The following is a 23,701-nucleotide window of genomic DNA, read 5'->3' on the forward strand; positions in this document are numbered from 1 at the left end:
GAAATCCATGAAAGGAAAATAAATCAAAAGGGAAAGTATTGTTTGTGAGCCGGTGTTAAGGATTATATGGTGAAAAAATGGAGGACAAATTAAAAGTGTGTGGAGAGGGATCAGTGGGTGCAGACGTGCTGTTAATCCATTTTATTTACTTATAAATTAAATTCTACTTTTATTAGATTTAATTGATGTATTGAATTATTACTTAATATCCTCTTAATTGACTAATTAATTGCATTCATGTAAATTTCAGTTTTATTTTCAATTATGAGTCATTATTATTATATAATTTTTTTTTAAAAATAGTTTTTTTCTTGTTTTAATTATTTTTAGCATCACATAGTATGACTTCTATATTATTAGTTAGTCTGAGTAGAACTGCTAGCTAGGCTTGACATGTAAACTAACTTTTTTGAAAATTAAAATAAAACTAAATTATGCCTATGGGTTTGGCATGGAAAAACTCGGAAATTTATTTAAAGTAAAATATTTTATTTTTTAAGAAAAATTCATTGAGTGGAATAATATTCTGATAAAAAAACAGTGACTTCCCTCCTCTATATATTCTAGAAATATATTACATAAAATGTGAAAGAAATTCCATAAAAAAAGACACACAATAATAGGAAAAGAAAAAGATTAAGGGCCTGTTCCGTATGATTTTCAGTTTTTAGTTTTAAACTTTAAAAAACTAAATTCAGATTTTGTTTTGAGTTTTTAGTTTCATTTTTTATTTTATTTTAAAAAAGTTGTTGCAAAACCCACCAATTACATTTTATTCTTTCTTGGTGAGTGCCATCGTTAGGTTGCAGAGGAAACATTGTCGTTGCCGGCAGTTCCATAGATGAACCATCGTCGCTCTGCAACCAACTATGAAGATGAACTACCACATTCACAAGGACTTTTAAGCATCAATTAAAGAGTTAAAAATTATTATTTTTTGAAAATTTGCCGTTGGATCCTTAATCCAACATCGCTCTTAAAGTCTAGCTCAACGAAAAGTTATTGATATAATAAGATTTAAATAGTTTGTCTACAAAAATATTTAAATACTTTGGACTTTAATGTGTATAGATGATGATTTTATTTATGTAATGGGCTAAAATAGAAATATTCAAAAAATGATTCTAAAATTTTCTATTAAATAGGTTAAGGTCCTCAAATCACACATATCTTTCTAATCTGTTTTTACACTAACAGTGAGACAAGAGAAAATTACAAGATTATTTGAATGAAGAGAACATAAACAAATATGAAAAACCAAATATCACGTAGTGTGAAATGAATATATTGTGCGATTAAAGTTTCCAACCAAATTTTATTTGATTTTGATGAGAAAAATTTTGTATTAATATCACGATTAAAAAAATAAAAAAATCAAATTGCAATTCTAGAAAATAATTGGTTACCGTGAGTTTTGTTATGTTTCTACTTTAATGCTTTATTTTCTAATGATCAACATGATAGTTTTTGGTTTATTTTATTTTGGTCCTAACACATCAAACTTTGTAACTTTTAATAATTTTTATTATTATTAACACTTTCTAAGAAAAATCACAGTAATTTTTATTATTCATTGAGATTTATTGAGAATCATAAAATTAAGTAAATATCACTCTTTATTTCATAAATTTTACGTATAGTTTCGTCATATTTATAATCGATCAAACTTAAAACCTAATTATATTAATTTTTTTAAATAGGTTTCATAAAAAAAATGTATTTAAGTTTTTTATTTTGTATTTGGGTCCTTGAAAATAGTTTATGACGATTTTAAACTTAAAACCGTTAGAAATTTTCGTCGATTTTACTAACTCTAAAAATCCAATTATAAAAATTGTAGACAATTAAAGACCTGATTATATAATTTTTTTTTTAATTTAAGAATCTGATTTAAAATTTCAAAAAAATTAAAGACTATCTATTAAACCTAAAAATAATAATAAATGTTACGGGCAATTAAATGCGATAAGAATGTAAGATTATCGATCTATGAGATTCATTCAGACAAATTTTGTAAGTCGTTGACAGTGGCTAATTGAGGATCGAGGAGTGTCAAAAACTTTAATATACTGTATCGTTACTTTTTATCTGTTTTTTAAGATTTTTTTATAAAAATTAAGAAGTATAATAAAAAAAATTAATTCTAATAAAATTGTTTTGAAATTTTTTATTTTATTCCTTTCTATTTTCACTCACAATATAATAACGATTGAGAAAATATGATATATGAATTAATTAAAGATAATAAAAAAAACAAGTAAAAATATGATTGAGAAAATAATAATTAATGTGATCTTAATTTTTAATAACCATATATAAATAAAAACTAAATTTTTCCAAAAGTCCAATTATTAAAAAGAAACTGATTTGCTAATAAGCACGCACTCAATTGGTGTGTATTAAAACAAGTTACCTCTTTTATTCAATAAATTAAAACCATTAGATAATCTCTCTCCTCTCCCATTCTTGAACTTGATAAGCTTTAAATTTTTAAACACTATCTTGTCTCTGATCTCTTATCACCAATAAATTTTTAATCTTTCTATACATATTCACTAAAATAAATAAATTAGAATATGCATCCATTTTCATAATATACATATTCATTATTCATGTCATTTATCAATTTAAAAAATAAATTGAAATATACATATTCACTAAAAAAAATAGAATATACATTCATTTTCATAATATTATGATGAGAGGAGAGAGATTAAAATTTTATTGTTGACAAGAGATGAGATAATGTTTAAAAATTTAATGCTGATTAGGGAGGAGAGAAGAGAGAAATGATTTTATTATAATATTTTTATATTAAACTTACTAAAACAAAAGGATTTATTTGTTTTTTTTTTCAAAATTTTGGTATTGGATCCTAATGCAGTTTTACTTTAAAAAAATAGTATAATTGTTATGATTTTAAGTTATTAAATAAGAACACACTTTAATTGAATGTAATATTTATAGTGATGATTATAGACAATTTTAAACATAATTATTGGAGTGAATATTTACACTAATGTAAAAAAAATGAACGCGCCAACGCTATATTCCTCTTTCACAGCAAACACCACTTTATTACTATTTAAAATAAAATAATATATTAATATATTTGTTCATTGGTTTAGTGGATCTTAACTTTTCATAGAAGATACAGAAACACACATCTTTCCACGTAACGACACGAGTTTATGCGGTGCCGTGCCGCGTAAAGTTTTAATTATTTACTTTAAGGCTAGAACTTGGGGGATTTTTATAGCAATAAAATATCTTTTATGATTTTTATGATGTAGATTCACACAATTTTACATACAGGCCAAATTTATCAACAACTTTAAAGTTGAATATATTTGGACATATTATAATCACAGTAATAATAAAATTTAATTTTTTTATTAATGTGTTAGATTTTTTTATTATCAAATTTATGTATTTTTTATTTGCTTAAAATTTAATCATAAAAAAATAAAAAAGATTTTTAATCCTAGGGTATAAGGTTCTTGATCTAAAATCTTAATTTATAATCTCTAAAGATTCTCTAATCCAACTTAGCACACACTAAACCAATTGCAAGGTTTTCTTCATTAAAATCAAAAGCTCTTCATAATCACATTACATCATAAATGAATATAAATACTATATGTCATGGTTTTCTGTGTCTTGTACTCACGCCAAGTATTTTTTGAGGCTTAATGCGTAAATAAGAAATGATAGGTGTTTTTTACTACAAAGTTAGCTCAAAAAATGAGGGTTATCCCTTACTTATATAATCTAATATGATATTACTTTTGGTCAAGATGTGAGACGATGATATTATAAATATCTGCGGATAAAACAAATGGTGTAATCATAAAAAAATGAAAAAGATCTTTAATCCTAGGGTTTAAGGTTCGTGATCTAAAATCTTAATTTATAATATCTAAAGATTCTCTAATCCAACTTAGCACACACCAAACCAATTGCAAGGTTTTCTTCATCAAAATCAAAAGCTCTTCATAATCACATTACATCATAAATAAATATAAATACTATATGTCATGGCTTTCTGTGTCTTGTACTCACGCCAAGTATTTTTTGAGGCTTAATGCGTAAACAAGAAATGATGAGTGCTTTTCACTACAAAGCTAGCTCAAAAAATGAGGATTATCCCTTACTTATATAATCTAATATGAGATTACTTTTGGTTGAGATGTGGGACGATGATATTATAAATATCTGCGGATAAAACAAACGGTGTAATCATAAAAAAATGAAAAAGATCTTTAATCCTAGGGTATAAGGTTCGTAATTTATAATCTCTAAAGATTCTCTAATCCAACTTAGCACACACCAAACCAATTGAAAGGTTTTCTTCATCAAAATCAAAAGCTCTTCATAATCACATTACATCATAAATAAATATAAATACTATATGTCATGGCTTTCTGTGTCTTGCCCTCACGCCAAGTATTTTTTGAGGCTTAATGCGTAAACAAGAAATGATGAGTGTTTTTTACTACAAAGCTAGCTCAAAAAATGAGGGTTATCCTTTACTTATATAATCTAATATGAGATTACTTTTGATCGAGACGTGGGACGATGATATTATAAATATCTGCGGATAAAATAAATAGTGTAATTATGTGACAAAGTCGTCCGTGGGTGTCTCCAACAACAGGAATATTTTTTTTTTTTTGGTGAATTTCAACAGTAATATTATAATAACACATTGATGTTAAATGCACGTTCTAATTATTTAATATTTCTTCATTATTTTTTTTAAAAATTATTACTTTTCAACGATGCTAGTTCCAGTGTGTTACACACTCGTTCTATTTTTTTATTATTATTACTTTGTTCTATTTTTTTTTTCCTTTCTTGCAATTGATCAAGTGGCCTATAACAATTGACAATGCTGAATTGAATGCGTGGCTTATAATGATTGAATATGCTGAATTGACCATTAGATCCAACAAAGAAAAGCATCAGTTCTCTTTTCCCATCCGCATTCATGTTGTTCGATGAAAGGCCAAACTGAAGTTGAAATGAACTCACAAACTGCCACAGCTCAAGAGGCAAGAGTTAAACACAGTTCCACCCACCATACTTAAAAATTAATGGCTGAGATGAACAAGAAAGAAGAGCTGATCTTCTTTTCCATACCTGGGAGTGGCCACTTACCTTCATCTCTCGAATTAGCACAACTCCTAATCAAGCACCACAACCATCTTTCAATCACAATCCTCTGCATGAAGCTCCCTTATGCTCCTTATTCAGATGCATACATCAGATCAGTTACAGCCTCACAACCTCAAATCCAAGCCATTGATCTCCCTCAGGTAGAACCACCTCCACAGGAACTATTGAGATCACCACCACACTACATCTTGACCTTCTTGCAGACCCTCAAACCCCATGTCAAAGCCATAGTGAAAAACATTTCATCATCTCATTCAAACACCGTTGTAGGGTTGGTCATAGATGTCTTCTGTGCACCCTTGATTGATGTTGCAAATGACTTAGGTATCCCTTCTTATTTGTACATGCCTTCAAATGTTGGGTTTTTGAATCTCATGTTTTCCCTTCAGAAACGTGAAGTTGGTGATGCATTCAATGATTCTGATCCTCAGTGGTTGGTACCGGGTCTCCCTGATCCAGTTCCTTCTAGTGTTTTGCCTGATGCTTTTTTTAACAAACAAGGTGGATATGCTACTTATTATAAACTTGCTCAGAGGTTCAAGGACTCCAAAGGGATCATTGTTAACTCTTTTTCAGAGTTGGAGCAGTATGCTATTGATGCATTATGTGATGGTCAAATTCAAACACCCCCTATCTATGCTGTTGGTCCATTGATTAATCTGAAGGGTCAACCTAACCAAAATTTGGATCAAGCCCAACATGATAGGATATTAAAATGGCTGGATGAGCAGCCAGATTCTTCGGTTGTTTTTCTATGTTTTGGGAGTAGGGGAAGCTTTGAGCCATCTCAAACAAGAGAGATAGCACTAGCACTTCAGCATAGTGGAGTTAGGTTCTTGTGGAGTATGCTTTCTCCACCAACCAAAGACAATGAAGAGAGAATCTTACCAGAAGGGTTCTTAGAGTGGACGGAAGGTAGGGGAATGTTATGTGAGTGGGCACCCCAAGTGGAGATTCTCGCTCACAAAGCCCTTGTGGGGTTTGTGTCTCATTGTGGATGGAACTCTATTTTGGAAAGCATGTGGTTTGGGGTACCAATATTGACATGGCCTATTTATGCAGAACAACAACTGAATGCTTATAGGATGGTGAGGGAATTTGGATTGGCAGTGGAGCTGAAAGTGGACTATAGAAGGGGTAGTGATCTTGTAATGGAAGAGGAGATAGAGAAAGGGCTGAAACAATTGATGGATAGAGATAATGCAGTGCACAAGAAGGTGAAACAGATGAAAGAGATGGCTAGGAAAGCTATTCTTAATGGTGGGTCTTCTTTCATTTCTGTTGGAGAACTAATTGATGTTATGACAGGTAGCATTTGATGACTATTGTCGAATTTCATAATGGGGTTGGTTGTCCATTTTCTTTGAATCAAAGAAAAAGTCAAATTATTTCAGTAACTATGTATTCTAAGAAATTGATTGCACAAGGAAGCTGATCATTCTAATAAGAAAGTGTTTGCTGAATATTAGTTGAAAATTAAAATTGTTTTAGTTTGTGTTTCATAGATGTAGTTAAGCAATTGTGTTATTCTTTCTATCCTGTTCTATTTTATTGTCTGGACTATAGAAGGGGTAGTGATCTTGTAATGGCAGAGGAGATAGAGAAAGGGCTGAAACAACTGATGGATGTAGCTAATATGGTGCACAAGAAGGTGAAAAAGATGAAAGAGGTAGCTAGGAAAGTTGTCCTTAATGGAGGGTCTTCTTTCGTTTCTGTTGGAGAACTCATTGATGTTATGACTGATAGCAAGTGATGACTATTGTTTAATTTCATAGATGGGATTGGCTGCCCATTTTCTTTGAATCAATGAATGAAAAAGCCAAAATGTCAAATTATTTCAGTAACTATGTATTGTAAGTAATTGATTGCACAAGGAAGATCATCATTCTAACAAGACAATGTTTGCTAAATATAAGTTGAAAACTGTAATTGCTGCATAGAGTCAGTGATAATCGCCAAATATGCCTAATTTCTACACATTTTTTAAGGCAATTATATGACATTTTTTATACATGCAACCTTGTTTCTACTCAAAGTTATGATTAAATAAGGAATTGCACTTGGATACCTTAGGATGTTAATTAGTTAGGATTTATTGATGTTAGGATTTATTGATGTTGATGTTCCTTGAATAGTGTGAGGAGTGTATTTACACGGAGACCAATCTCTACTATCAATTTTTTGATAAGTGAAACTCTAAAGAGTAAATCCTCTCTCTACTTTTCAGGTCTAAAATTAGGCTTAATTAGTTTGTGTCTAGTGCACTTTGCTTGAGATAAATGCGCAAGGATGACACCGACAAATCGAGAAATGGTCCAAATGTTTTTATTTATAATGTTAAAGAGATATAGATTTGGGTCCTTAACAAAAGATTTAAAATAATTTCATATCTATTTATCTTTATAAAAATAAAAATTATTTCATATATTTTGTTTTAAGAAGATTTTTTATATAAGACAAAGATAATTCAAAATTAATCATAAGACTAATTACGATAATTAATCACATTCCTGATATGTATCATAACAATAAAATATTATTCTTATTTTATGGACAACTTTTACGTTTATAAAATAATATTTTTTTTTATATTAATTATATTTTTGGTGTTAGAAAAAATATAATAATATTCCACTAAAATATTTATTTGATTAAATTAAATTTTCTAATTTAATTATCAAATAAATTATTATTTTTTGTAAAAATCAGAAGACTAAAGACTTTTTTGTGTATAATCCCGTGGGTTCAATGTTAGTCACTTAATCATACTTAATTTATTAATCAAGGTAAGTGTCTCCTCAATGTCTGGGCACCCCAAGCGGGGATTCTCGCTCACAAAGCCATTGGGAGGTTTGTGTCTCATTGTGAATGAACTCTATTTTGGAAAGCTTGTGGTTTGGGGTACCAATATTGACGTGGCCTATTTATGCAGAACAAGAACTGAATGCTTATAGGATGGTGAGGGAATTTGGATTAGCAGTGGAGCTTAAAGTGGATTATAGAAGGGGTAGTGATCTTGTAATGGCAGAAGAGATAGAGAAAGGCTTCAAACAATTGATGTTGTTCTTACTGGTGGATCTTCTTTCATTTCTGTTGGAGAACTATTGATGTCTGGTAGCATTTGATGACTATTGTTGAAATTCGTAGATGGGGTTGGTTGCCTACTTTCTTAGAATCAGTGAGTGCTAAAGTATTGTAAGTAATTGATTCCACAAAGATTATCATTCTAATAAGACAATAGTGTTTGCTGAATATAAGTTGAAAATTGAAATGTATCACAGATATAGTTAAGCAATTGGGACTATTCTTTCTATATTGTCCTGGTTTATTTTTTTTGGAAGGATTGATAATTGCAATAATAATGTTTGCTGGTATTTTAACTAAGGAAAGAAACTGGATTGTCTCAGTCTTATAAGCTTAACTACTTTATTAGGACATTAATTGTAAGTTCCTTAAAAGAAGTTAATTTCATGACATAATATTCCTTTTCTATTTTCTTTCTCTCCCCTCATTAGTGAACTGCGAATTTCTTTAGGCACAATTTCAGTAATGTGACCTTTTTTCTATCTTAGCAGAGTCCTCTAACAAAAATACAAAATTTATTTCTAGAAAACATAAATTTTCTGCCAAGTTAGGAGCACTGCAGGTTGAGCACATCGGTATAGTAGATAGACTTCCTCCTTAGATAAGTTGATGATGATTGTGTGCCACATGAATAAATTTTGCTAAAAAAATTAATGACACAATAATAATAATTTAAAATTATTAAATTTTAAAAATATTAAAGATTAAATGTGTAATAAAAAAATTGAGGACGAAAATTACACAATCTTATATTAACCTAAAAGTTTGCGTGCTTAACGTTTGTTTTAGTTTCTTATAAACATTGAAAAATAAGTGCTTACCAATTTTTATGAAGGTTCATAGAAAGAAATTAGCCGACACAATATTTCACTGCCAGTGAGTATTGTTAACTGAATATGCTTTAGATGAGGTAAAGTGGTTTTTTTTTTTTTTTACAAAGAGGGGTATTTTTAAGTGTAATTTTTTAATTGGGGTGAGTTTTAAAAAATTAGCCAAAAAGAGATAAGTGGTAAGATATTATAATTTTTAAGTTAGAAGTCGTAATATTTGTCCTGACTTCTTTTTTTTTTTAATCGAAATTGTAAAATTATTTACGTCTTTAATCAAATTTTTATTTTACGACTTTGAAGTGGTAAGTAAATTTCTTTATTTTGGTTTTATGACTTTAAAGTCGTAAAATCTTTTTTTTTTGTTTTACGACTTTGATTCTCTTTTTTTTTAATGTTTAAGTTTTTTGTTTTTTTTCAAAGTTTATAATTTTTTTACGGTTTATTTTTTTATAATTTTTAAAAAATTATTTAAATGTATAACAAATAATATTAATTTTACTTATTAATAGTATATTTTTTATGGTTTTATTTTATATGTTATTAATTTATTTTAATATTTTATCATTTAAAATATGTTATATATTTTTAATATTGTTTTATTTAAATTTTTTTGTTTATTTAAAATTTAGATAATCTATTGATAAAAATACATAATAAAATTAAAAGAAGATACTAAAAATTTGAAACACTTTAATTTAAAAATTGATGACATTTAAATAAAAATTATAGATGAACATCATAGAACAAGAGGGAGGTAGATGATGTAGATCAAGAGGACAACAAACACATTACAAATCAGTCAAGAGAGACTCAGATACATATTTAGAAGAACTTGTTATAGAACATCATTTCATTATTAGTTTAAAAAAATATGTAATTTTCATTTAAATTTCATCAATTTTTAGATTAAAGTGTTTCAAATTTTGAGTATCTCATTTTAATTTTATTATGTATTTTTATTAATAAATTATCTAAATTTTAAATAAATAAAACAATATTAAAAATATATAACATATTTTAAATAATAAAACATTAAAATAAATTAATAACATATAAAATAAAACCTAAACCATAAAAAATATACTATTAATAAGTAAAATTAATATTATTTATTATACATTTAAATAATTTTAAAAAAAATTAGAAAACAATAAACCGTAAAAATTTTATACACTTTGAAAAAAAACAAAAAACTAAAACATTTTAAAAAAAGAGAGATTTACAACTTCAAAGTGATAAAATTTAAAAAAAAAATTACGAGTTCAAAGTCGTAAAATAAAAAAAAAATTACAACTTTAAAATTATAAAAAAAAAATTACTTACAACGTTAAAGTGGTAGAAAAGATTTAACTAAAGTCTTAAATAATTTTAAAACTTTAGTTTAAAAAAAATAGTTATAACACTTATCATGACATCGTACATGTCTAGATCTGGATGGATCCTCCGCAACAGTTGAATAATGCATGCCAGCGTGAATGTACATGTCTAATCCAACTTGACTAGGATTCTCGTGACAGAATTGGAGTTTGATTTTAATAATCCGTATAATAAATATATCCCATGTTGATCATTTAGATTTATTTCTATTGTAACACTGACATATATTAATATTTAAGTTTTTCAATTTATTCGTAGTTCATTAAAGAATATTTCTTAACAAGATTGTTTTCAGATAGAAGAAAGAAGAAAGAAAATGGGTGGTAGCAGTGAGAAGAACAAAAACGCAGAGCTGATCTTGATTCCCTCGCCAGGAATTGGGCACTTGACTTCATCTCTAGAATTTGCACAGCTTCTAATCAACCGTGACAACCGTCTTTCCGTCACAATCCTCTGCATCAAGTTCCCTTTCACACCCTTTGCAGACTCTTACATCAGAACAGCTTTAGCCTCACAACCCAAAATCAAGCTCATTGATCTCCCTCTAGTGGAGCCACCACCACGGGAGCTAGCTCTCAACTCCCCTGAACACTACATATGGACCTTCATGGAAAGCCTCAAACCCCACGTCAGAGCCATCATGCAAAACATTTTATCACACCCAGTTGTTGGTTTAGTCCTTGATATCTTTACTATGTCTATGGTTGATGTGGGAGATGAACTTGGCATACCCTCTTACATGTTCATGACTTCAAATGTTGCATTCACAGCTTTCATGCTTTTCCTCCTCAGCCGTCGGATGGAGGATGTGTTCAGTGATTCTGATCCTGACTTGTCGATTCCCGGGTTCCCGGATCCGGTTCCTCCGAGTGTTCTGCCTGATGCTGCTTTCAACAAAGACGGTGGATACGCCACGTATTACAAGCTTGCTAAGAGGTTCATGGATACCAAAGGGATCATTGTCAACTCTTTTTCAGAGCTGGAGCAGTATGCTATTGATGCATTGTCTGAAGAAGGTCAAAGTCGAACCCCTCCTGTCTACGCTGTTGGCCCTTTGATTGATCTCAAGGGTCAGCCTAACCCTAATTTGGATCAAGCTCAGCATGACAAAGTGTTGAAATGGCTGGATGAGCAGCCAGGTTCTTCTGTTGTTTTTCTTTGTTTTGGGAGCATGGGAGGGTTTGGTCCTTCTCAAACAAGGGAAATAGCACTAGCACTTCAGGGTAGTGGGCTAAGGTTCTTGTGGGCTATGCGTTCTCCCCCAACCTCAGACAATGCAGACAGAACCTTACCAGAAGGTTTCTTGGAATGGATGGAGGAAGGTAAAGGAATGGTATGTGGATGGGCACCCCAAGTGGAGGTTTTGGCACACAAAGCCATTGGGGGGTTTGTGTCTCATTGTGGATGGAACTCTATTTTGGAAAGCTTGTGGTTTGGGGTACCAATATTGACATGGCCTATCTATGCAGAACAACAGCTGAATGCTTTTTGGATGGTGAGGGGATACGAATTGGCAGTGGAGCTTAAAGTGGATTATAGAAGGGGTAGTGATCTTGTGATGGCAGAGGAGATAGAGAAAGGCTTGAAACAATTGATGGATGGAGATAATGTGGTGCACAAGAATGTGAAGGAGATGAAAGAGAAGGCTAGGAATGCTGTCCTTACTGGTGGGTCTTCTTACATTGCTGTTGGGAAACTAATTGATAATATGTTGGGAAGCAACTGATAACATAGTTGTTGTGTTTTATTAGATGGAGTTGCTCCTTTCCTGTTAGATGAATAATCAAATGGTTGCAGTTTGTGTATGTTAGATGGAGTTGCTCCTTTCCTGTTAGATGAATAATCAAATGGTTGCAGTTTGTGTATGACGAATTTGCTTGAGCAATTATGAATATTCTTCTGTTCTGCGTTTTCTTTGGGTGGTTTATATTAAATTGTTCGTTCAAATCTGAACTGGGGAAATAGAATGGATTAACCTCAATCAATACAACGACAATTGTGACTATCAAAGTTTACAAACTCTCTTAAACCTTTTAAATTTAAGTCAAGTGATTTGGATTTCAAGTAAGCGTAAAACCTTTTACCTATGTATGCGTGGGTCTTCACTTCTCTTTTTAGCAGAGATGGGTGGATTGTATAATCTCAAGCAAGATGTACCAGTTCAAGCAAAATTGTTGGAAATATAATATAAATGAATTCTCAAAGGATGGACTCAACAAGAGAAAGAGAAACTACAAAACTTGTGACTAATGAACTTTTGTAATATGCTTCAATTAAAGTCAAGTGTGCATATATATATATATATAGTGAATTGTGGTGTTTTTCGCCCCTGAAAAATCTCCCAAATGGGAGAATGTGAACCAAATTCTCAAAGTAGGCACTAGGCAGTCCTGATGGTCTCGACTTTTCTTAGCTAAAATCCTCAATTTATGTTGAATGAGTTCCTGAATCGCATTAAAAGGCATTGATGAATGTTGCATAGATTTTTTTTAATCTTTAAACAACTCCAAGTTAACATTAATAAAATGGGAAGAAAACAAATGAAAATATAAAATATCCACAACCAACTGAACCAAGCGTTCTACAATATAATACTTGGAATCAAATTTTGCATCTTAGACCAGCACCGTAAAAATTGGGAGCTTCGCTATGCCAAAGCATTTCGCTTTTTGCTACCTTTAGAGAAGATAGCATCGCTGATAGACACACCAAATATAGAGAATTCATGGTACATTAGCATTGGTAGTAGGAGACCGTTGAACCAAACAAAATATTTATCATACATGCCAAAAAGAAGATTTTCAGTGCTCTCAGCAGTGTCGATCATGATAAACAAAATGACCTTGGAAATATTAGAAGCTTTGAATCACAGTTCAGCTTATCAAATGTTGTTCAACTTAGTCTAATACTCGTTTCTCTCCATAACAAAGGAATGACATGCCATATCCAGACCTTGATACTGCCCTTACCTTCTTGGCCTTTTCTCTTCTCTCCTGTCAAAATCATATCTTTCTTTTGACTCTGTTCGACTGCTATCATTTCTATATGATCTATCATCTTGCTTCCTAGCATAATTTTCTCTTGACTTTGGTGCAGATTCATCTTCACCGTGCTTTCTTGATCTCATGTCTTCCCTGTTACTATGAGGTTCTCTGGACTTGCTTAAAAAATCATCATCATCCCTCCTACGGGATTTTTTATCTTCCCTTATATCAGAATCTCTTGACTTTGGTTCAAACTCAACATCATCTGGCTTTATTGACCTTTTGTCTTCCCTTCTGCGTTGATCTTTTGGCTCAAGCTCCATACCATCATAATCATCCATTCTTGATCCTTTTTCTTCTCTCCTATACCCATCTTCTCTTGACTTGTGTTCAAATTCATCATCTCCATGCCTTCTTGATCTCTTTTCTTCTCTTTTACTGTTATTTTCTCTCCCCTCAAATTTGTCATCATCTTCATGCCTTCTTGATCTCTTGTCTTCTCTTCTACTGTTATTTTCTCTCCCCTCAAATTTGTCATCATCTTCATGCCTTCTTGATCTATTTTCTTCTCTTCTACTGTTATTTTCTCTTCCCTCAAATTTATCATCATTATTATCATGCCACCGCTTTGCCGTCTCTCTTCTATCACTTTTCTTAGGTTGGTTGTCTAATTCAGCATCAAAGTTACGGGCCCTAGTACGTGAATCTCTGTCTCTAGTTTCTGGAATATGATTTGATTGATTGTTGCCAGATCTTCTCTCTTTTTTGGGACCCTCAAATTTGTCGTGACCCCATTTTGGCTTGTCTTCCTCACGACCCCAACCTGTATTTGCAGCTCTCTGGATAAAGGAAACAAAGACAATCAAGAACAAAATAACAAATATAAAAAGTAGCTGCATAAACCATCTGCATCCAACAAGATTTTATTCCAAAATTCAGCACATTATATAACATACACAACTTCAAAAGGTCAACTATAAGGAAAGCAAAAATGACAAGAAATTATACAAAGCAGAGAACCTGAACAATAAAGCGGCAAACAATTATGGGTAAATTACACTCCTTTTCCGTCAGATATATTTAAATTACAATGTCCTCCCTTTAATTTTGATAATTACATTTCTCTCCTTGAGAGATGCATATATATTACATTTTAGTCCATTTTAACATAAATTAACCTCTTTATGGTGATGAACAACTTTAAATGAGCCTCAAGCTCAAGTACATTTTTCCTTCCACTACTTCCAATGTCACCGGCAACTAATTTTAAATACAATACTATTAATCTTAGGATCTTAAAAAATGAAATAAAATTTTGAACACCCATATTAATCACTTTGGAAATTCACTGAAAATTTTAAATATGATATTATCAATCTTAGGATCAGCAAGCTCACAAACTTAAGCATATACATTACAGTCAGGAAATACAAAAAACCCATCCAAAAACATTGGTCCTCCTATCATTGAAATGCATTAAGGATTACATTATAGAATTCAAATTTATATTCCTATTTAGACTTTACCATATATGTAAACTATGTAGCTTGGAATTATGATTAGTTTATTTAGTTAATTTAAATCTGATATGTAAATACAAATACAAGATGTAGCTAAACGGCATCATGCGGTCCATATAGATGACTTTAACTAGTGGGATAAGGCTTTGTTGTGGTTTTTATATAAATGTGAAATACGAATAGGAAAGGAATGTTAGTTAGGCAGCTATAGTTAGTAAGGGTTTTATAACTGGTAGTTACAGGGTAGTTGCCCATAAAAAAAAATCATGGTTATTGTTTTATAGAAAGATTAGAACAATAACTCTGCAATTTCCCATTACAATTTACCTCTCGAAATCTTTCTACAATTTCCCATTACTGGTAAAGTTTTCATTACTTCAAAAATGACTATCATAGACTAAGGCCCCGGCAAAAGTACAAGAGCTTATTAGTATTATACTATTATGTAAAAGCATAATTGAACAAACTGAAGGATGAAGCTAAAAGAAACCAGGTTGAACTAACCACAAAAATGTATATATCAATCATCAAAATAAAGGAAATAGCTAAACTTCATTCAACAATCTTCAGTTTTGTACATTGACTTCAATGTGCAACTTCTTCACCACCTCTCTGCACCATTCTACTTGGAAGATTTGCTTAAATATGACCATCAACGTTCTTGTTTCCCTCCATTATAAGGTTTTGGAAGTACAATGGAATATAAGATTCCCTGGTATTGTGCTCTCTTTGCTGGAGTGATTCCAGAATTTCTAGCACTAAGTTTCTTATTAAAGCTTTAATGAGACAGGCTTGTTTTATGACTTGTGGATGGCTGTTCATGGATCTTTAAAGGTCTGACCTGCAAAGGGACAATGTTACTCTATTGTATTAATGCTTTCAATTTCCTTTCTTTCCTCTGAAGTCTCTTTGTAGCCTAGGAGGAGATGAGGAGTACTGAATTACTGATCATCCTACTGTTTTGTCTTCTTTACTTTCTGTTCTATTATACAATATACAATGATCATCCTCCTTAATGATGTTTAGTTGAAGGGAAAATGGAAGGGAGGGGAGGGTTTTTATGAACTTTACATGTTTTCAAAATTTTGGAGGGAGAGAAACTTCTGTACCAATTAGACTAAAGTATCCTTAATTTAATAGCTTTGTTTGACCATCTAAGTGTATAATTCTAAATTTGTTTAGTTCCCCTGTCTCCCCCTCCTTTGAACCACACAGTGCATTACAATAAAAGGAAAATAATAGTAAAACAAAAACATCAACAGAACAAAGTTCCAAATCCATAAAAATGAAATACAGAATCAATGTTTTGAATCTCAGATGGTGAGTAGCAGCTGGCCCAAAATCTGCTAAAGCAGGATAGAGGGTAGCAGTATAGCCACTACTCTGAAGTTTTTTATATAGTCTATAGTTTTTATAATATATAATATAATAATATATACATATAAATTCTCAAAAATGATAAAAAAAATTGCTCAAAATTCATGACATTCATAATTAACAATTAAAAGTTATAGGTGTCTTAAATAAAACATACAAGTAAATACTAACAAAAGTCAAATACAAATTTCCTAAATAGAAATCATCAATCATCATCTTCTAAATTCGAGTTTTCTTTATCATTTCCCCAACTAATATAGCAGTAGATATCATTTTTAGAAATTAAAATTCCAAAAATTCCACCACCACCCCTAAAAAAAGCTCTAACCACTCTTTTTAGAGGGCTTTTTACAGATGCTATTGAGCCCACTATTTGGTCCACTTCGGCCAGTAATCTAAACTGTTCTGCTACAGCAGTCCCTGTAGCGGCAAGGGGCTGCTCCGCTACGCCACTATAGCAACGCTATTTAAAACCCTGTAATGAATATCTTTGTCTACAATAGTGCTTGCTCATTTACAGAAACAGTGGGGAGAATAAAACCTGACTGCAAGCCTAGCCAGCAGCAAGCACAAATAAAATTTCAGATAAGTGTGTATATTAAAATTGTAAATATAACCATAAAACTGTGAAAAGACAGGTGAATTGAGCAAGCACAAGCAACAAGGTAAAATGAAGTTAGAGGTCACAGCTAGATGAAGTGACTAGAATTGGTGGATTTGAACATAACTGTTTACTAGAATTATTGGCCTGAGCTGCAGTGTTCAGTTGATTCATGAATCATCATAAGGCCACAAAAAGAATAAAAAAAAAAAGAATATACATCAACTTAAGAAGGAAAATCCAATCCCTTTGCAAGTATGACCAAGAAACACCATATAATAAACCCATGAGCATCAACAAAGCTAATGCATGCCTGTTGTTAGTATCATAGCATCTTATTATTACTAATGAACAACTTATTAGCTGAAATACCAAACTTCTATGTGACCAACGACATATCTAAGACTACAACCTTAACAAATAACAAAAATATTAAATAAAATAAAATGCAGCTCTATTTGTAGTTTATGGTCTACAATCTACGGTCAATACCAAAATCCCACTCCCACGATATCAAAGAGTCAAAGAGCAATAAATCATTCCAATAAACCAAAAAGTATTGCATTCGAACACTTCAATTAAACCTTACAAAAACTCGAACCCTAATACTCAAGTTTTCAAGTCACACGAAGCATACACATCTAAAAACATAATATATATACAAAAAAAAAGTCGAATTACTTTGTGGCATGATCATGAAATGCTTATCTTACTTGCTCATCATGAGAAAACTTGCAGCTAGCTCCCCGAGTGCATTCACCTCTTTGGAAAGCACGGCAAACGCCACGCGCCTCCCTCTTCTGCCGCTCTGTCTCTTCATCCTCCTCCTCCTTCTTCTTATACTTATCAACATGGTCCACCCTAATAATTCTCCCCAAAACCTGTGCCCCGTTCAAATTATCTGAGCCACAAAAAACAAACATCAAAACGCAATTCAACAAATGCATCCACGCACACACACACAAAAAAAATCATTAAAAAAAGAACATATAATAAAATCATAGAACAGGAACCCACCCACAGCAAGATTCGTGCTTCTCTGATCCTCATACGCAAGGAACGCAAAACCCTTGGATTTTCCGGTGCCTTTGTCCCTAACTAGGTTAACATCAACAACCTCTCCGTATCTGAGTAATAAAAAAAATTGTTAAAAAAAAAAAAACAAAAGAGTTGATGAATCGAATTGAAATGGAAGAGGAAAGAGTTGTTATACTGAGCAAAAACGGCGAGGAGGTCACCCTCGGTGAGATCGAAGGGGATGCCACCGACGAAGACGTAAGCGGAATCCTTGTACTTGGTGTGCCAGGAGGCTTGCTCGCCGATGCCGAGTGCAGCTTCTCTGGCATTGATGTTCTGAGTGCGCTTCACTAGTGTTAGCGGGTTCATCTCTCTCTATCTGCTCAACACAAACCGGTGAGGGAAATCGGGGAATGTGAAATGGTTAGGGCAAACAACGTTTTTGACTCAAATAAAAATTACGAAGTGTACACTACATTGCACATACCCTGCCACTTAATTATTATTTCATTTTATTTTTTTACATTTTGTCGACTAAAATTTATCGTAAATTACAAATAAGATTAATCAATAATTCAATAACGATAGACTCATGATTTTTTTAATAGATAAACAAAATTCTAAGTATTACAGTTTTCACCATATTTTTTAGCTTGATTCTTTCACAAAAATGTATAATTGTATTATTATTTTAGAATATATGATCCTCTTAAGTTTTCTAAATATTTTAAGGACGAATTCACCATTTTGTCCTTAAATTTATTATTTTAACTCTAAATATCAATCCTCTTTGAATTTGGACCTAAATGAATTTTATTAAATAAATTTTAATATTTTAAATCATGTTTTAAATTAGTAATCACAAAAATTGAATATTGTTTAGTTTGAATATACATATTCTAAGCTTCAAAATTAATCTAAATTCACTTCTTTTTTGTCAAAAGCTTACTGATTTATTAGAAAGGCCTTCTAATCATTTTTTACTAATTAATCTAAGTGTATTAATGATTAAAAAAATTATTAGGCATTGTAACATTTTTATGAATCCTTTTAACCAAATCCTTACTAACTCTTCCAATCACTCGATTAAAGTTTTCTAACTCATTTTAATCACTCAAATTAAAAAAAAAATGCCTTATTCTCTATTTCCAATGCCAAAAAATTCTCATCATGCCAAAATCCTATTTTTGTGTTCTGAAGTTTTATGGCAAGTTCAAAGCTTGAAGCTTTTGATTCAAAACAATAATGGAACATCATCATTTCAACACATATCAATATATATCATTTGAGCACATCAAAATAGGCAAGATGCCACCCTAAAACACATTTTACAGAGACAAAAAAAAAAATCACAAAGAACAAAGCTTTAAGTATCAAGGAAGCATTTTTCATCATCAACAAATCATATAGTTCCTAAAAGAGCCTGGTAAAAATGAGTACGGCAAGAATGTCAAGTCTTGGGCGCATCGTTGGATGAGGCACCATACTTGGCAAGCCAATAATCTATTTTATTTCCTTACCTCAAAGTATGAATGAAAGAAATATTACAGTACAAGGAAACAAGACTCTGGATGTTGTTGACCAAATTAGGTGCAAGAGGATGAGTATGAAAAGGGTCTCCATCATTGACCAACTTGAGAGCAAGCTTCGAATTTGAGTTTCCCAGATAACAACAGTAAAGCAAGCCCCTCTCCCTAGCTACTGTTAGCCCCTTCCAAATTACTACAAGCTCAGCGTTCAGGTTAGACATGAACCATGATAGCTAGAGAATCCATGAATACAATGTACATGCTCATTTTTTTAAGTTGATAAATGAATTTTGGTTGAGGATGAATCCATCAAATTATCATTAAGGTTCTACTTGTGTTGTTTACAATGTTTTTTATGACTAAGAAAGAGAGTCCAGAGAAGAAAAAAAACATAAAATTGAGTAAGAGAAATGAAGAAAAGGGAAATTATAAAACAATATTATAAGAATATAGTAACTCTATAATATCATTTATCTTTTCTCCAAATGCTATTAACAAGTTTGTTGATCAATATAACAAAAAAAAAAAAAAACTATCTTTCCATGTTACTTTCTTATGCCTATAACAAATAAATGTTTATGCATGTCGACCACCATAGCGTCTTTTTCTTTGCTGAAATGAACTTAATGCATCTACAAATTCATCCTTCCCAAAATCTGGCCAGAGTTTCTGGTTGAAATAAAGTTCTGTGTAGGCTAATTGCCACAACAAAAAGTTACTCACTCTAAGCTCGCCACTAGTCCGTATTAGTAGATCAGGGTAAGGAAACTCAGTACAATTAGTTTCTAATTCTTGTTCAATAATGTTTTCATTGATGTCATCCAAGTGAAGATGATCATCTTTGACTTTCTTGGCTACACTTTTACATGCTTGCACAACATCATATTTGCCACTGTAGCTCAATGCCACAATAAGTTGAAGTCTCGAATTATGTTTTGTATCCTCTTCTACACTAACTATCATTCTTTTTAAAGACTCAGGCAACTTTGATGAATCTCCAATCACAGATATTTGAATTCCTTCCCTATAACAAAAAGAAGTTATAAGAATGACAAAAAAAAGTTCATCAAATATTACTTGATATGGTTAATTGTGTTTTTAATCCAAATTTTTTTTGAGTGAATCTGGTTTTGTTCTTCCAAAAATAAAAAAAATAAAAAAAAACATTTTTGTCTTTTATATTTAAAAAAAAATACATTTTTAGTCTCTTCAATTTACTATTTAGAGACTAACAATTATTTTGAACGAAAAAAACATTTTAGTCGTCAAATTTAATGTTTAGAGATTTAAAACACATTTTTAAAAAAAAATTAAGAGATTAAAATATTTTTTTAATTTATGAAACTAAAATATTTTTTTTTCATTTTTAAGAACAAAAATTATAATTAAGTCTTGCTTGATATAAGGAAAAAAAAGTAAAAAAATAAAAGAAGAAATACTTGGTTTGTGACTTGTGACCACAACTCATAACTCATTACAGTCAATGTCAAGTGTCACCAATATGTATTATTTTTTAATGAACATTTTATGAGAAGATTGTGTTTCTGGTAAGTTCCTAAAATGACGTAATACAGAGTAAGAAAATTCTAGAAAAAGATGAAAGAAAACCGTATCTACTCTATGTAATATTTGGACCGCAAAGAAAAAAACATAGGAAATAAACAAAATAGAACCCTCTGTCCACCAAGATAATTTTAAGTTGTATAGTGACACTTCTTAAGCCTTTTGAGGGATTATTTTTCTTAAGTTAAACCTTTTTAGCATAAGCTAAGAAAAATAATACTACCGAGCTAGACCAAACAACTTGTAGCTAATTTTGATTTTAGAAATTTTGAATATGAAAGATTAAATATATCTATTATCACTATGAAACTTCATTCAAAATCTTCAATTTTTTTGCTTGGTAAAATTTTAAAACAAATAATAAGGATTCAAAATAAAATGCTGTGATGCCAAGAAATTCAGTGAAAATATTCCCTTAGATACCCATATATATCAAAATGGATTGACACGTGACATTTTTCCTTTAAAAATAAAATTATTTTATTTATAAAATCAATAAATTTATCTTAATAATTTATGATTAAATCATAATATAAAATTATGTTTTCCCTTCCTTACTTAAAATATCTTTAATTTAACACAAAAGAAATGAGAAGAAAGATTATGCATTAACTATAAATTATAATTAAATATATTTATTATGTATATTAAATATGTTGATTTTTAAAAAAAAAAATCTGAAAAATCTTGATGAAATGATAGAGTGTAAGTGCATGATCTTTGGCTCACTTTTTCGTACACTCAATTCAAGGACAAAGAAGTTTGGTAAGATTATTACCTCTTAAAAGCTTGAACTTCAGAGTTTATTGTTGTCTCAAACAGCCTCATCAAGAAATCAAACTCCAACTGCACACCATCACCACAAATAATACTACTCAGAAAAAAAAACAAAAATACTAACTACACCACGGTAATGCAATTGCACTTGGAAACATGAAAAGACAAGAATGACCTTGGGTCGAACCCAGTTATCGGTGGAGAACGCGAAAACCGTGAGAACCTTAATTCCCCAACTGCTACACAGCCTCACCATTCTCCTCAGCGACTGCACCCCCGCCTGATGCCCCGCCGACGGCGGCAGCCCCTTCACCTTCGCCCACCTCCCGTTCCCGTCCATTATAACCGCCACGTGCTTCGGCATCATCTCCGCCGCGAGTTCCGCCGGAAATGGATCCGGCGACTCTCCGGCGAATGAGACTCTGTCATGGCGAAGTGTCACGTCAGCGTGGCACTTGGCGGTGGCGGAGCCGCGCTTGGAGACGATAAGTCCCCGCGTTTGGCAAGGGTCATGGAAAGGACAGAGATAATAAGGAGAATAAGAAGAGGAAGAGGGTGGCGTTTTAACGAGAGGAATAGGGAGTCTTAACGAGAACATTGTATTTTCTGAATGGGGATACGGTTATCCCGGTTCGGCAAACTCACCACTGGAATGGGAATAAGGGATGCCACTGCAGAATTCTGAAGGGCGTTTTCGTTTATAAAGAGTGAGAAAATATGATTTTCGACACTGGCGACAAAACGCTGCCGTATCGTAGCACGATTGGTAAGTGTTGGACTGTTAATGGTCCACGTTATTTTTCTTTAAGATGGTAGACGTTTGGCTCCAATTAGGTGATGGATAGTTACTTTGTTTGGTCCAATGGCGAATACAAGACCCCAAGATAGTTAGTCCAAATTATAAAAAATAAATTGAGTAGATTTAATTATATAAATATAAATAAAATATAAAAATATAAAATTTTATTTACAAATTTAATTCATTTTTTCACAGCTATGTAGGTCGGCCACTGATTTGGTCTCTTGTGCCATTTATTTTTCATAACTGCATCTGCATTTGAATTCTTTGATGTAAACATAACAACACGAATTTTTTGTGCTTAAAAACTAGCATTTACTATTTTGGTAAGATACTAATGACTGTGTACGAAAATTATCTAGATTTTCAAAGATGTTAAGGGCTATAGACCTATAGTCGGCTACTTCCTTGGGCCTCTCAACCTACCAGAAAAATAAATTTAGATTGACTCGTTTAGTGAGTTTTATTATAATTTCATAAGATAATTCTTTTATGTTTTTAATTAGTGTAAAAATTGGTGAGGTGTAGGGGTCAGCCGGTGAGCATGACTCAACCCAAGTTTAAGGGAGAAAAAATTCTCAAATTCAAATAACACTTAAAAGGATACTTATATTAACATCACTTTAAAGAGATGAGCAAGACTTTAAATTTGTGATGGATCAAATCTGAGATTCTATCTTGTTTCATTCTACCAATTCTTCGGATTCTTTCCACAGGTTCTAATGTCACAGCCAATTAATTTTAAATGCAATATTATTAACTTTAAGAACTTAAAAAATGAAATGAAAACTTGAACACACACATTAATCACTTTGGAACTAATTCACTCAAAATATTTAGTTCAACTACTAATATCCCAAATTTTGTAGCAGAAGTAATTAAAACTCATTAATGATGCCAACACTAATAACAGGGGAATAGCTCATTTATATTAAAATAACCTTGTAGGAAGAAGAGTGTAACGTTAAAAAAATAGAGGAGTGTAGGGTCATATAAGCATTTCTCCGTAGTAAAAATATAATTTACAAATAATAAATAATGTTGACCTATTGGTAAATGTATCAA

General features: G+C 31.5%; 4 protein-coding genes across 5 annotated transcripts; 2 read left to right on the forward strand and 2 right to left on the reverse strand.

Moving 5' to 3' along the window:
* Nucleotides 1–4,890: 4,890 nt before the first annotated feature.
* On the forward strand, nucleotides 4,891–7,055 carry LOC100792458 (UDP-glycosyltransferase 71K2). Its single transcript, XM_003519199.5, has one exon. The coding sequence runs from the start codon at nucleotides 5,097–5,099 to the stop codon at nucleotides 6,495–6,497; it is 1,401 nt and encodes a 466-aa protein (XP_003519247.1). The 5' UTR covers nucleotides 4,891–5,096; the 3' UTR covers nucleotides 6,498–7,055.
* A 3,547-nt stretch (nucleotides 7,056–10,602) lies between these two features.
* On the forward strand, nucleotides 10,603–12,382 carry LOC100791935 (UDP-glycosyltransferase 71D1-like). Its single transcript, NM_001253974.2, has one exon. The coding sequence runs from the start codon at nucleotides 10,786–10,788 to the stop codon at nucleotides 12,193–12,195; it is 1,410 nt and encodes a 469-aa protein (NP_001240903.1). The 5' UTR covers nucleotides 10,603–10,785; the 3' UTR covers nucleotides 12,196–12,382.
* A 639-nt stretch (nucleotides 12,383–13,021) lies between these two features.
* On the reverse strand, nucleotides 13,022–20,017 carry LOC100792988 (RNA recognition motif and zinc finger domain-containing protein). Of its 2 annotated transcripts, XM_041006180.1 has the most exons (5): nucleotides 19,489–20,017; nucleotides 18,165–18,347; nucleotides 17,969–18,078; nucleotides 17,665–17,852; nucleotides 13,226–14,292 (listed from the first exon to the last, which is right to left on the reverse strand). In XM_041006180.1, exons 2-5 carry the CDS (start codon nucleotides 18,335–18,337, stop codon nucleotides 13,435–13,437), a joined length of 1,329 nt encoding a protein of 442 aa, XP_040862114.1. In that variant the 5' UTR covers nucleotides 18,338–18,347; nucleotides 19,489–20,017; the 3' UTR covers nucleotides 13,226–13,434. The 2 variants fall into 2 exon arrangements, with proteins under 2 accessions (NP_001241083.2, XP_040862114.1); NM_001254154.2 differs by lacking the exon at nucleotides 19,489–20,017 and having other exon boundaries at nucleotides 13,022–14,292; nucleotides 18,165–18,552.
* LOC100801810 (dehydrodolichyl diphosphate synthase 2) lies at nucleotides 19,334–22,535 on the reverse strand. Its single transcript, XM_003518256.5, has 3 exons — nucleotides 22,013–22,535; nucleotides 21,839–21,906; nucleotides 19,334–20,521 (listed from the first exon to the last, which is right to left on the reverse strand). Exons 1-3 carry the CDS (start codon nucleotides 22,433–22,435, stop codon nucleotides 20,074–20,076), a joined length of 939 nt encoding a protein of 312 aa, XP_003518304.1. The 5' UTR covers nucleotides 22,436–22,535; the 3' UTR covers nucleotides 19,334–20,073.
* Between the last annotated feature and the right edge of the window lie 1,166 nt (nucleotides 22,536–23,701).

This window comes from Glycine max, chromosome 2, assembly GCF_000004515.6.
Source record: "Glycine max cultivar Williams 82 chromosome 2, Glycine_max_v4.0, whole genome shotgun sequence".
Taxonomy (NCBI): Eukaryota; Viridiplantae; Streptophyta; class Magnoliopsida; order Fabales; family Fabaceae; genus Glycine; species Glycine max.